The sequence below is a fragment of the Oreochromis niloticus genome, linkage group LG9 (genome assembly GCF_001858045.2).
Source record: "Oreochromis niloticus isolate F11D_XX linkage group LG9, O_niloticus_UMD_NMBU, whole genome shotgun sequence".
NCBI classification, from domain to species: Eukaryota; Metazoa; Chordata; class Actinopteri; order Cichliformes; family Cichlidae; genus Oreochromis; species Oreochromis niloticus.
The window spans coordinates 34,475,345-34,489,493 of NC_031974.2; the positions used below are offsets into that span (position 1 = coordinate 34,475,345).

General features: G+C 42.2%; 1 protein-coding gene across 1 annotated transcript in view; it reads left to right on the forward strand.

Moving 5' to 3' along the window:
* The window catches only part of reck (reversion-inducing-cysteine-rich protein with kazal motifs), a 78,010-nt gene that overhangs the window by 40,944 nt on the left and 22,917 nt on the right, over nt 1–14,149 (forward strand). The window contains exons 9-12 of the mRNA XM_005462289.3: nt 469–727; nt 832–1,005; nt 10,933–11,145; nt 13,317–13,453. Coding sequence (XP_005462346.1) covers nt 469–727; nt 832–1,005; nt 10,933–11,145; nt 13,317–13,453 — 783 coding nt within the window. The remainder of the gene's footprint in view (nt 1–468; nt 728–831; nt 1,006–10,932; nt 11,146–13,316; nt 13,454–14,149) is intronic.

Here is a 14,149-nt window from a genome sequence, read left to right on the forward strand (position 1 = left end):
CAAAAATGATACTCATCCATAACTTTACAAACTCAGATGAAAGTTTGTTGAATAAACCTTTTGTTGCACCACGTGACCATCCTGAACACCGAGCACATGGATGTGAAACACCACATGTATGATTTTATCCCACAGAGCCCTGCTGTGCAGCTCAGTGCTGCAGCCAGGGCTGGTGCAGACGGGATCCCCACGACTGATTTTTATCTTTGGGCCTGTTGTTCTGTCACTAGTTAACATGAGTCTATTAACCAACAGACTCGGTGACGTCTGCACTAAACATGTTAATCTTCCTTAAACCCAGCCTTACAGACAGAGTGACATTCTGTAGATTTGCCTGTATATGTTTAGTGTTTCACTTCATTAAACAGACATACAAATATCTGTGGAAACTCTTTGTGTGCTGTTTCGTGACTGTTGTAGTGACGTTGTTTGTTAACGTTTTCTCACATTGCGCTGTTATGCATGCAGGTCTGTACTGCTGCGACAGGGCAGCTACCCACTGCCAGATGGCTTGCCGACAAATCCTTCGCACTATGAGCACAGAGCATGAGATTATGGAGGGTTTGATCAAGGAGTGCGGCTCCCAGCCCCTCCCTCAGGAGCCTATGTGGCAGTGCTTTCTGAGCAGTGTCCAGACTCCTTCCATAACTCCAGAGGATAACCTTCCTGCCAAGATGGACTGTGCCAAGCTGCACTGCTGCTCCAAAGCCAACACCTCACTCTGCAGGTATGACACTGTAGGTCTCGACATCAGTGGAAGACAGTGTTTGGGTGTCATTTACAGTGAGCAGAGGTGAACTACAGGTTGATTATATATGTGTTACACTCTAGGGACATGTGTCTGGAGATCAGCTCTAACTGGGGCAGCCAGACATGGCAAGACTTTGACCAGCTCTGTGAGTACAACCCTGTGGAAACAGAGCTCATCAACTGCCTGGCTGATGTCAGAGAGCCCTGCCAGCTGGGCTGCAAGGACCTCACTTACTGCACCAACTTCAATAACAGGTCAGGCTAGTGCTGCTCACTGACTTTAAAATGGCTGTGTTATGGCCACTGCATGTCAGTGACATGTTGTCTACATATGGTTCCTCACAGGAACCTGAATTTGTACTGTGCCAACACAAGCTATGATTTTTTGCCAAAATCAAAGTGAGGAAATAAAATCTTATTTTTCAGCGTATTTGACATGATGTTTAGGCACAGGTGAATAATTCGTACTCTTCGCCTTAGTATCATTATTAAACTTTTAATGCAGTCTGATTTTGTACTGTTCCCATTGACCAATTCTCATAATGACCTGTGTCTGTGCAGGTGTGACATTGTAGATAAACATGTGGATCCCCAGATCTGAAGCTTGCACACCATCAACATTAAAACTGACCTCCTTGGCTGTTTTCTGACTTTGATATGTTGTTCCTTTTTGTAGTCACTGTGTTTTCAAGTGTGATTAACAAGTAAGTCAAACGTTCTGTGACTCCACCTGAAATACCAGAAATAGGTTTTCACTATGGACTAAATAAACATCAACACACTGACTTCCTGTTCCTGCTCAAACACAGTGGTGTTTCTGAGTAGCTTTTCTGCTTAGCAATTTAATTTAAATCTTTTGATACATCCCTTCTTCATAGTATAATCTTAACGTGCTTCATCTGAATCACCCTTTCTGTGTACTCACTACCTAATTTGTAGCCAAAGTATTCACTCACTGTCTCTTTACTGTTTCGCTAGCTTAGCTTAGCTCGTAGCCGACTCGTTAGCACCATGGCTACTTCACCTGTCCCTCCTGCACTTTCCTGCTCATTGTGTCAGATGTTTAGTTACTCCTCGGCCTCCTTTAGCAGTAATGATACCTGTAACAAATGTAGCATATTTGCAGCTCTGGAGGCCAGGATTACTGAATTGGAGACTCGGCTTCGCACCCTTCATTCACCCGTAGCTAGCCAGGCCCCTGTAGCTGGTGCAGCCGAAGATAGCGTAGGCCCCGCTAGCTGTTCCCCGGCAGACCCCAAGCAGCTGGGGAAAGAGGGTGGCTGGGTGACGGCGAGGAGGAAGCATAGTCTTAAACTGAAGCCCCAGGTACACCACCAACCTGTTCATGTGTCTAACCGTTTTTCCCCACTCGGCGACACACCCGCCGGGGGTCAAACTCTGGTAATTGGTGATTCTGTTCTCAGACATGTGAAGCTAGAGACACCGGCAACCATAGTCAATTGTCTTCCAGGGGCCAGAGCAGGCGACATTGAAGGAAATTTAAAACTGCTGGCTAAGGGTAAACGTAAATACAGTAAGATCATAATTCACGTCGGCAGTAATGACACCCGGTTACGCCAATCGGAGGTCACTAAAATCAATATTGAATCGGTGTGTAACTTTGCCAAAACAATGTCGGACTCTGTAGTTTTCTCTGGTCCCCTCCCCAATCAGACCAGGAGTGACATGTTTAGCCGCATGTTCTCCTTAAATTGCTGGCTGTCTGAGTGGTGTCCCAGAAACGATGTGGGCTTCATAGATAATTGGCAAACCTTCTGGAGGAAACCTGGTCTTGTTAGGAGAGACGGCATCCATCCCACTTTGGATGGAGCAGCTCTCATTTCTAGAAATATGGACCAATTTATTAAACCCCCCAAAATATGACTATCCAGAGTTGGGACCAGGAAGCAGAGTTGCAGTCTTACACGCCTCTCTGCAGCTTCTCTCCTCCTGCTACCCCCCCAAAAACCCATCTCCATTGAGACTGTGTCAGCTCCCAAAAAGACAAAAAACAAACTAAAAACCAGCAATAAACAACTTAAACATAAAAAATCACAAAGAAAGAACAATACAGTATCCACATCTGAACCAAAGAGTAAAACAGTGAAATGTGGATTATTAAATATTAGGTCTCTCTCCTCCAAGTCTCTGTTAGTACATGACTTAATAATTGATCAACAAATCGATTTACTCTGCCTTACAGAAACCTGGTTGCAGCAGGATGAGTATGTTAGTTTAAATGAATCAACACCCCCGAGTCATTCTAACTACCAGAAATCTCGAAGCACAGGCCGAGGGGGCGGTGTGGCAGCAATTTTTCACACCAGTCTATTAATTAACGAAAGACCAAGACAGACTTTTAATTCATTTGAAAGCCTGATGCTTAGCCTCGTCCACCCCAGCTGTAAAACTCAGAAACCAGTCTTACTTGTTATCATCTATCGTCCACCTGGGCCTTACACAGAGTTTCTCTCTGATTTCTCAGACTTTTTATCTGATTTAGTGCTCAGCTCAGATAAAATAATTATTGTGGGTGATTTTAACATCCATGTAGATGCTAAAAATGACAGCCTCAACATCGCATTTAATCTGTTATTAGACTCAATTGGCTTCTCTCAAAATGTAAAAGAACCCACCCACCACTTTAATCACACTCTAGATCTTGTTTTAACATATGGCATAGAAACTGGACATGTAACAGTGTTTCCTGAAAACCCTCTGCTGTCTGATCATTTCCTGATAACATTTACATTTACAATAATTGATTACACAGCAGTGGAGAGTAGACTTTATCACAGTAGATGTCTTTCTGAAAGTGCTGTAACTAAGTTTAAGAATATAATCCACCCACTGTTATCATCTTCAATGCCCTGTACCAACATAGAGCAGAGCAGCTATCTGAACGCTACTCCAACAGAGGTCGATTATCTTGTTAATAATTTTACCTCCTCTCTACGTACGACTCTGGATACTGTAGCTCCTGTGAAAACTAAAGCCTCAAATCCGAAGTACCTGACTCCGTGGTATAATTCTCAAACACGTAGCCTAAAGCAGATAACTCGTAAGCTGGAGAGGAAATGGCGTGTCACAAATTTAGAGGATCATCATTTAGCCTGGAGAAATAGTTTGCTGCTTTATAAGAAAGCCCTCCGCAAAGCCAGAACATCTTACTATTCATCACTGATTGAAGAAAATAAGAACAACCCCAGGTTTCTCTTCAGCACTGTAGCCAGGCTGACAAACAGTCAGAGCTCTACTGAGCCAACAATCCCTTTAACGTTAACTAGTAATGACTTCATGAACTTCTTCACAAATAAAATTTTTATCATTAGAGAAAAAATTACCAATAATCATCCCACAGATGTAATATTATCTACAGCTACTTTTAGTACCATCGGTGTTAAGTTAGACTCTTTTTCTCCAATTGATCTTTCTGAGTTAACTTCAATAATTAATTCCTCCAAACCATCAACGTGTCTTTTAGACCCCATTCCTACAAAACTGCTCAAAGAAGTCCTGCCATTAATTAATTCTTCGATCTTAAATATGATCAACCTCTCTCTAATAATCGGCTATGTACCACAGGCCTTCAAGGTGGCTGTAGTTAAACCTTTACTTAAAAAGCCATCTCTAGACCCAGCTGTCTTAGCTAATTATAGGCCAATCTCCAACCTTCCTTTCATATCAAAAATCCTTGAAAGAGTAGTTGTCAAACAGCTAACAGATCATCTGCAGAGGAATGGCTTATTTGAAGAGTTTCAGTCAGGTTTCAGAGCTCATCACAGCACAGAAACAGCTTTAGTGAAGGTTACAAATGATCTTCTTATGGCCTCTGACAGTGGACTCATCTCTGTGCTTGTCCTGCTAGACCTCAGTGCAGCGTTCGATACTGTTGACCATAATATCCTATTAGAGCGATTAGAACATGCTGTAGGTATTACAGGTACTGCACTGCAGTGGTTTGTATCATATCTATCTAATAGACTCCAATTTGTTCAAGTAAATGGAGAGTCCTCTTCACACACTAAGGTTAAATATGGTGTTCCACAGGGTTCAGTGCTAGGACCAATTCTATTTACATTATACATGCTTCCCCTAGGCAGCATCATTAGAAGACATAGCATAAATTTTCACTGCTATGCAGATGACACGCAGCTCTATCTGTCCATGAAGCCAGGTAACACACACCAATTAGTGAAACTGCAGGAATGTCTTAAAGACATAAAGACCTGGATGGCCGCTAACTTTCTGCTTCTTAATTCAGATAAAACTGAGGTTATTGTACTCGGCCCTGAAAATCTTAGAACTATGGTATCTAAGCAGATTCTTACTCTGGATGGCATTACCTCGGCCTCCAGTAACACTGTGAGGAACCTTGGAGTCATTTTTGACCAGGACATGTCCTTCAATGCACATATTAAACAAATATGTAAGACTGCTTTCTTCCATTTGCGCAACATCTCTAAAATTAGAAATATCCTGTCTCAGAGTGATGCTGAAAAACTAGTTCATGCATTTATTACTTCCAGGCTGGACTACTGTAATTCTTTATTATCAGGATGTCCTAAAAACTCACTGAAAAGCCTTCAGCTGATCCAAAATGCTGCAGCAAGGGTACTGACAGGGACTAGAAAGAGAGAGCATATTTCTCCTGTTTTGGCTTCCCTTCATTGGCTTCCTGTTAAATCCAGAATTGAATTCAAAATCCTGCTCCTCACATACAAAGTCTTAAATAATCAGGCCCCATCTTATCTTAATGACCTTGTAGTACCATATCACCCCATTAGAGCACTTCGCTCTCGCTCTGCAGGCTTACTTGTTGTTCCTAGAGTATTTAAAAGTAGAATGGGAGGCAGAGCCTTCAGTTTTCAGGCCCCTCTTCTGTGGAACCAGCTTCCAGTTTGGATTCGGGAGACAGACACTATCTCTACTTTCAAGATTAGGCTTAAAACTTTCCTTTTTGCTAAAGCATATAGTTAGGGCTGGACCAGGTGACCCTGAATCCTCCCTTAGTTATGCTGCAATAGACGTAGGCTGCCGGGGATTCCCATGATGCATTGAGTTTTTCCTTTCCAGTCACCTTTCTCACTCACTATGTGTTAACAGACCTCTCTGCATCGAATCATATCTGTTATTAATCTCTGTCTCTCTTCCACAGCATGTCTTTATCCTGTCTTCCTTCTCTCATCCCAACCAATCACAGCAGATGGCCCCGCCCCTCCCTGAGCCTGGTTCTGCCGGAGGTTTCTTCCTGTTAAAAGGGAGTTTTTCCTTCCCACTGTCGCCAAAGTGCTTGCTCATAGGGGGTCATATGATTGTTGGGCTTTTCTCTGTATTTATTATTGTGCTATCTACTGTACAATATAAAGCGCCTTGAGGCGACTTTTGTTGTGATTTGGCGCTATATAAATAAAATTGAATTGAATTGAATTGAACTGACTTAAAGCAAGTCAGCTAGAAAAAGCTGATCATGAATAGAGACAAAATGTTCATTGATTCAAAAGCACACTTCTGGAACTTGTTGATCATAGCTTGTGTGATCTGTATGTCCTCATATGGTACAGTGTAGTATAAAAGTGTATCTGTGGGATGGGACACAGTATTACATGAAATACTGGTACATGGACTGGTTCTTATACAGCTCTTTGGTGCTCAGTTAGAGTAGAAACAACATGTCTCATCCATACATGCACTTTTTTCGATGCTTAAGTGCCTCAGAGAACAACCTGGGGTTAGTATGATGCCCTAGTATAGTTGGTGTGCAGACTGAGGCGGTCAGGGATCAAACAGATAGATAATCAATAAACTGATGTTAAATAATGTGTTTTATCAGTTGTATAAGAGCACAAAACAAACTCCCCTCCAGTTACCAGAACTAGAACGGAACCACCTTGGTGCACGGTGGAGGTCATGTCCTGGCCACGTGTTCTTACACTGTTATGTTAAAACTCAGATAACCGGAGAATATTGTCTAAATAAATGAGTTTATTAATTATTGGTTAACTAAGCAACTTATAAACTGCTGCCATAAATGTGACTGGCAGTTAAAGGTCAAGAAAGAAACGTCCTGTCATGTTATCTGGGTCATTGTCACATTCGGGCAGGAGCTGAGTGGACCGTGTTGAACTTGAGGCAAAGAGCGACCATCGGTGGTGTAAGTCAGTGAGATTATTCCACAGTAGTGTGGGAGAGCATGTCCTTAGGCAGAGTTTTACCTCTGTTAAACTGCTGAGTGTGGTCCACATAGACCAGCCTCCTCTACAGTTTGAGCTTCTGAGTTCTTGTATGAAAGAAAATGTGTATAAATAAACCCAGTGGGTTCTGAAATGCAGCCACAAAATGTATGAATAGACAGGACACACAGTGGTGTGTGAATGGGAAGGTGGATGAAGTGAAATGGGGCCACTCTGGGAGAATTCAAGAAACATAGCTGCTGACTTAAAGGTCCCTTTTAATTTAGACTGAATAATTATGTAATAAATAACATGAAAAGATAAAAATGATGTTTTTAGCTTGATTTGTTTCTTAAGTTTGATTAAGAACAGGATGTCACTCAGGTTGGTATGTGTGTGTTTGCAGTATAGTGTGTGTTATATGTACACAGTGTCTCCTGTTGAGAAGCCCACAGCCACACACAGATAGGGATGGGTATCGTTTAGGTTTTATCCGATACCGGTGCCAAACCGGTACTTTTGAAACGGTGCCGGTGCTTAAAGAATGGAGAACACAAACTTTGTCCAAAAACCTCTTATGTTTTTATTTTTAGCAGTCTCATTTTTTCTGCAAAATGATGACCAAGTTAGCCTTTTCTGTTGATACAACACACCTCCTTTGGTTGGAACCGGTGCTTAAACTATGGAAAACACAAACTTTGTCCTGAAACCTCTCATGTTTAGCTGTTTTTTTGTAAAAAGATAACAATGTGAGCCTTTTCTGCAGCTACAGGGCATATATGGTATCACTCTATCAAACAAGAAGACAGCCGCATGTAACTACGACGGTGTTTGCTAGTTCACCTTACATGCATTAATGTAATAACGTGGTTAGCCTACTCAACGTTAATTACACACGAACAACATGAAGCTACTCACGCAGAGGAGAACGGCTGCTGCTGCCATCATCATCCGTCATCATTTCTGCTACACTGACAGGGCTAGGGGCCAGGACTCTCCTCTTCGGGTTTTTGGGGGATGTTACTAACTCCGGGTCCGATAACAGGCACCACACCCGCAGTAGATGTGCACGGTGTGAGGTCTCGCAGCAAGCTATCAAATACGGCGCATTTCTCGGCTTTTAAAAAAACGCTATGCGTCGCCAGGTGTTTCATCAGATTTGAGGTGTTACCTCCTTTGACAGTATCACAGTATCAGCTTAAAGCACTTGTTGCAGGCTGCTGAGTTTGCATCTTTTGCTGTGAAGTACAGCCAGACTTTTGATCGCTTCACCTTGGGCGTTTTTAATCTGTAGCTCTGCTCTAAAAGAACGTACGTACCTGGCCCCGCCTACTATCCTTGGAAAGGTAAAATGATTGGCTAAAATCCCAAGTGTATGACATCTCAGGGAAAAAAAGCACTGAAATAAAGCACCGCAATGTGCGCTGCTTTTCGGTCTGATTACTATCGTTTATGATACCGGTACCCATCCCTACACACAGAGCATTTCAAAAACAGGAAGTACATGATGAAAAGTCATTTCCAAGTGATTTTGATACAAAAAAAGGTATTTAATTGGTTTTATTGGTGATCCAAACTTTTGGATGTTTTACTTTATCCAAGCATGGCTGTCCAAATGTTGGACTAACACAAACATAAAATAAGGATGGAGGAGCCAAGCAGCCACAGCTGGATATTTTGTATTGTTAGTAGACTAAATGTGGAAACACTGAGACATAGAGCTGCACCAGTGCAACACCATTTGTTTCTGCTGCTGGCAGTACTTACCGGAAAGGTGCATTGTCATTTTTGTGACTGAAAGTCGTGCACGATTGTGTTACTGCAGCTGGGAGAAGATTTAAGGAATCACGATGTAGTAAGGTTGGCAGCAGGCTATTCACTGCAAACTGGGCTGAAGTGAGCACAGAAATAAGTCCTAGCTCCCACGATAGTGTTATGGAGGGCCATGAGTGCCAAAATAAATCAAGTTCATCATTAAATAATTGTGTCATGAATTCATTAAAACTTGAAATAATTAATTAAATATATACGTTACTTTAAAAATATCAGTTCATTTAAATTAAAACGTACGATGCATTTTTTATTCATTTCCAATTAAAAAAATGAAAACTAACTAAGGTGCAGCTCGGTGGCAGCTGTTCCAGTTTGTCCCCGTGTTACCAGCTGCAGACCTGTTCTGAATGAAACCTACCTGATCTTATGAATAATTACCAGCCTCTCCAACCTCACTGCTAAGATCTTTTGACAGTATTTTACGATCAACATATTTTAGGTGTATGGGTCTATAATTAGCTGTTAAGATTTTGTTCTTCACTGGTATCAGTGACATCATAGATCCTTTAAAACTGTTATGGTGTGTTAGACATGTGATCAGTCTGTAGGCACATACACGACCAAATGTTTGGACACACCTTCTCATTTAATGGTTCTTCTCTATTTTCATGACTGTTTACATTGTAGATTCTGACTGAAGGCATCAAAACTATGAATGAACACAAACACAAAAAGGGTAAAATAACTCACAACATGTTTTATACCCTTTGCTTTGATTCCTGCTTTGCACACGTTTGGCATTCTCTCCATGAGCTTCATGAGGTCGTCACCTGAAATGGTTTCCACCAGTCTGGAAGGAGTTCCCAGAGATGCTGAGCACTTGTTGGTCCTTTGCCTTCACTCTGCGCTCCATCTCATCCCAAACCATCTCCACTGGGTTTAGGTCAGGTGACTGTGGAGGCCAGGCCATCAGCGCTCCATCACTCTCCTTGTTGGTCAGATAGGCCTGACACAGCCTGACATGTCAGTTGGCTACCTATTTCATATGCAGGATAAGGACACCTGTCAATACTTTCCCCCACCCTCCATAATTGTTTTTTTTTGTGGGTGATTGTGAGTGTGCAACACCCCCAAGCTCCATCGTGGACCTGACACAGAGCAGCTAGACATTTTAACTGGCTGTATCTGAACCTCTTTTTTTATTTAAAAATATAACAGTACTACAAAAGGCACTATAACACTTTGCAGACTGTCTTTTACTCACAGCATTAAGTATAAATATCAGGCAGGTAGTTCAACCAGTGTAGGCGCAGTGGTAGAAAACTAGGAGGCTTTTTTTCTCGTTTATGTTTTTGTTTTATTTTTTTATTCATATTATTGTCTTGTGGATGTTATGCTGGAGAAGGCGGGGTCAAGGCCAGACTGATGAAAGATAAGAGAGGAAAGCAGAGAAACAGGAAAAGGAAACAGGAGACAGAAAAAGGGAGAGGAATGGGGGGAAGTAAACGGACACGCTCAACTGCTGCTTCTGTACACAGCACCAAAAACACACAGGGAGGTACACAAACACAGAAAAAACACTATTTTACTGTGTGTGTGTGAGACTGCAATAATGTCCCTCCTCCCTGAGCCCCAGAGGCTGATAGGGAAACACCCAGGAGATGCTGGCCGTCCACGGCAGCAGAGCTGTATCAGTACCTGTGGAGATTTACACTTTTATGCAGCAAACCACAGTCCAAATTTCCACTGATATTTGCCACAATAAGAGTAAACTCCTCTCAAAGAACTCTGTCAGAAAACGATGGAAAAGCCTGACTCTGCACTGCTGCAGTCCTGCATGGACCAAGCTCCTGTTAGCCTGACCCTGTGCATTACCAGATTTAGTTTTGTTTTGGAAGTCAAACCTAAGTTGGCCATGAATGCACCAACTATGGTTACAGAATCCACACACACACACACACACACACACACACACACACACACACACACACAGAGTGATAGAACCACACCCAGAAGCTTCCCTGTGGAACCGTCGGTATTTTAAACCACCAATTAGCTGACTCACTTGAGACTAAACCCACCAATCAGACACCACAGACGATTCCTGATGTGGTCAAGAAGGGAAAACCTGTGTGACATTTCTCAGAGGATCTCTGGCTCCCTCTGTAGGAGCTGCTACACATGTAGCGCTGAACGGCTTATTGACTTCCTGTTGTGTTTCTGTGTCTGTCCACAGGCCGACGGAGCTGTTTCGCAGCTGTAACATCCAGTCAGACCAGGGTGCCATGAATGACATCAAGCTGTGGTCTAATGGTACAATTAAGATGCCCTTCATGAACATCCCTGTGCTGGACATTAGGAAGTGTCAGCCCCATATGTGGAAGGCTGTGGCCTGCTCCCTGCAGATCAAACCCTGCCACAGCAGGTCCAGGGGGAGCGTTATATGCAAGTAGGTCTCCTCTCACCTTTGTACTGTAAGTCACATGACCTTTGTTTTACATTCCCTGTTATATCTATAATAAATGTAAAGCTCTGTCATAATAAAACCAATAAGCAATGAATGTGAACTGCTTGAAGTGTCCTATATTTGTGAAAACCTTTTCTATAGCAGTTACCTTATGATGTAATAACAATAATAATAATAATAATAATAAGCTTGCTATAATGATCACAGTGCATGTACCCTATCTCCTCCTTAATGGGTGGGCCAGTCTGAATGTAACTTCTAACAAACATTATCACACAAACAGTGATTATTAACATCCATGTTTTTACATTTATTTACTGGGATTCATTAAAAATCCCAATGCTTTGGATGTTGATTTGTTTATGTGTTCATCACATCTTTGTGAGTGTGAAGTTACTTTGTCCATTTCCACCTTCAGTAAACATCATCTGTACATAAGCAGAGTTTCTAAATACAGCACTAAGATGGAACGAAGAATCTGAAAGATGTCCTGTGCCTGGTAAAGATTGCTCACTGGTTTATCAGTGATGATCTCTGCAGATTATAGATATCGTGCATGAGACATGAAAGAGTTACTATATCTGGCAGCGAAGAGGGACCTTTGCAGTAAGTAGTCCAGATGGTGATCAGGATTGTCCATGATGGCTGTCCACAGCTGCTCCAAAAGTTTACAGCCAATCACAGAGCGTGCTCCCCCAGCGAAGTCCACTGCAACTAAGTGACAGAAAAGCTCCATCATTTTGCTCTAATGGTCTCACTGAATGTACAAATATGGCTATAAACTGTTCATGGCCCACAGCAGTCAGAGAACTGTCTGAATGTATGCATTCATGCCTGTAACACAGTAGTTACATATTACACAGTTTGAAATTCAAGAGATTTTCTGTACACAGAGTAGATGGACAGTAGATGTATAATGCATCATAGCTTCAGTGTACAATACAGCAGCCGGGCACTCAAGACACCTTAGATCTGTGTTGTATGTACATGTCTGAGTCTGATGGTATGGACCTCACATGTGCTACATTAAACCCTGATATGTTACCACAAGTGACTTAAATTCATCCATCATTTTCCTGCTTGCCCAGTACCTCTGCTACAGCAGAGAAGTCAACATCTGAATCTTCCTGGCACCTGACAGCTTATCGCACTGAGGCATTCCCAAGTGATAGAATCTCTCTTGGCTCCGCCCCTAGACCTCTTCCCAGGACATGCCTGGAAAACCTCACCTTAGAGTGAGGTATCCTAGTCAGATGCCTGAACCACCTCAAGCGCCCCCTTCTGTTTGCAGGAGTGGTGACTCTACTCCGAGTCCTGAATGACTTAACCCCTCACCCTATCGCACCTGTGCTGATCAAAGATGGCGGCTGTGTGTGTGGCGTTCCGTCAGCTGTTACCTGTTTTGTTAATAGATTAACTTTAACACTCTGCATCACAGCAGACATAACACCAGTCCGTCTGTCCTTCTCCCACTTCCTTTACCCCCTGAGATACTTTTATTCTCCTCTCCTTGGGGCAGCAACTCATCCCTACCGCAGAGTGGGAACGACTCCCCCTTCTGGCCAAAAACCATGGCTTCAGTATTAAAGGCACGAAACCTGATATCTGCCACTTCAGCTTGGCTGTGAAACACCTCAGTGCAAGTTGGAGCCCACCAGCTGATGTGACAAGAAAAAAATGTTACACAGTATTGTTACTTTGTATTTTTCTTTAAACTTGTATTCATTTTATTTTATTTAGAATTCGGATTCAGTGTTACCTTGGGATATTTTTTGTCATCCATCCATTCTCTTCCACTTATCCTTACCAGGGTCGCAGGGGGCTGTAGCCTATCCCAGCCTATCCCCGACAAGCGGGGACAGGTAGCCAGACTAATGCAGGGCTAACACAGAGAGACATAAAACCATTCACACTCACTCAGATTCAGTTTAAACCTGACCCCACTAACTGAATGTGTTTGGACTGTGGGAGAAAGCCAAAGGGAACCCACACAAACACGGGGAGAACATGCAAACTTCACACATATTCTAGTTTATTGACAATGTGTTTACTGACATTAGCTAAATCATTTTAAAATCTGGAACAAATAAAGTATTTTTGTCTTGTCTTACCATGTACATACCAGCTGTTCTATTTGTTTTACCTGTCTTCAGATCAGATTGCGTGGATATCCTGACCCAGTGTGGAGATACAAAACGTTTTCACGAAGGACAAACACCAGAGAGGATCTGTGAGCTCCTGTCGCCTATTGATGACCCTGAACACTGCATCCCTCTCTACAAATACCTCAGTGAGTCAGGTTACTCCAGCGTCTGTTTGCATTATAGAGAAACAGAATGGATCAGCTGTTAATGAAATACAGATGCAGTCTTGTGATTCAATGACAAAAGATTTTAAACATTTTAAAAATGAATTGAGTTTGCCACTAGAAGGCAGCAGAGCACAGATGCTCAGAAGCTGGTGGATACAGTACATCCTACAGTGCTGTTTTTAATAACATTTTAGCAAACAAGTTGCTGCTTGTAATGGTCAGTGGTATGTTAGCAGTGGTTTCAAAATGGGGCTTTCAGTGATTACAGTCACTAGTGTTTGACATTTTCTGTGTCGCTGTTTCCTGTTGGCAAGGTAATGCACTGAAAACAAGAAACTGAAAGAGTTATTATTATTAGTAGTATTATTATCATTATTATTATTATTATTATTTGGCTGCACATTGGGAACATTAGCCAAGCTAATGGTGTAGTTCAGTTATTCTTAACAGAAATGATGCCTAAAAGACGACTGATAGGTTCAAGGTTCTTTATTTGTCACATGCATAGTTATACAAGTATAACACACAGTGAAATGTATCCTGACACGATCCTGCAAAAATCGTGTCAAAAAACAACTGCCTGTTAGTCACACATCTGTGCCCCGAATGTTACCAGTATCCAAGATGATTGAGTCGCTTCTTTTTCTTTAATTGCCTTCTAGAGGTTAGTTTTGA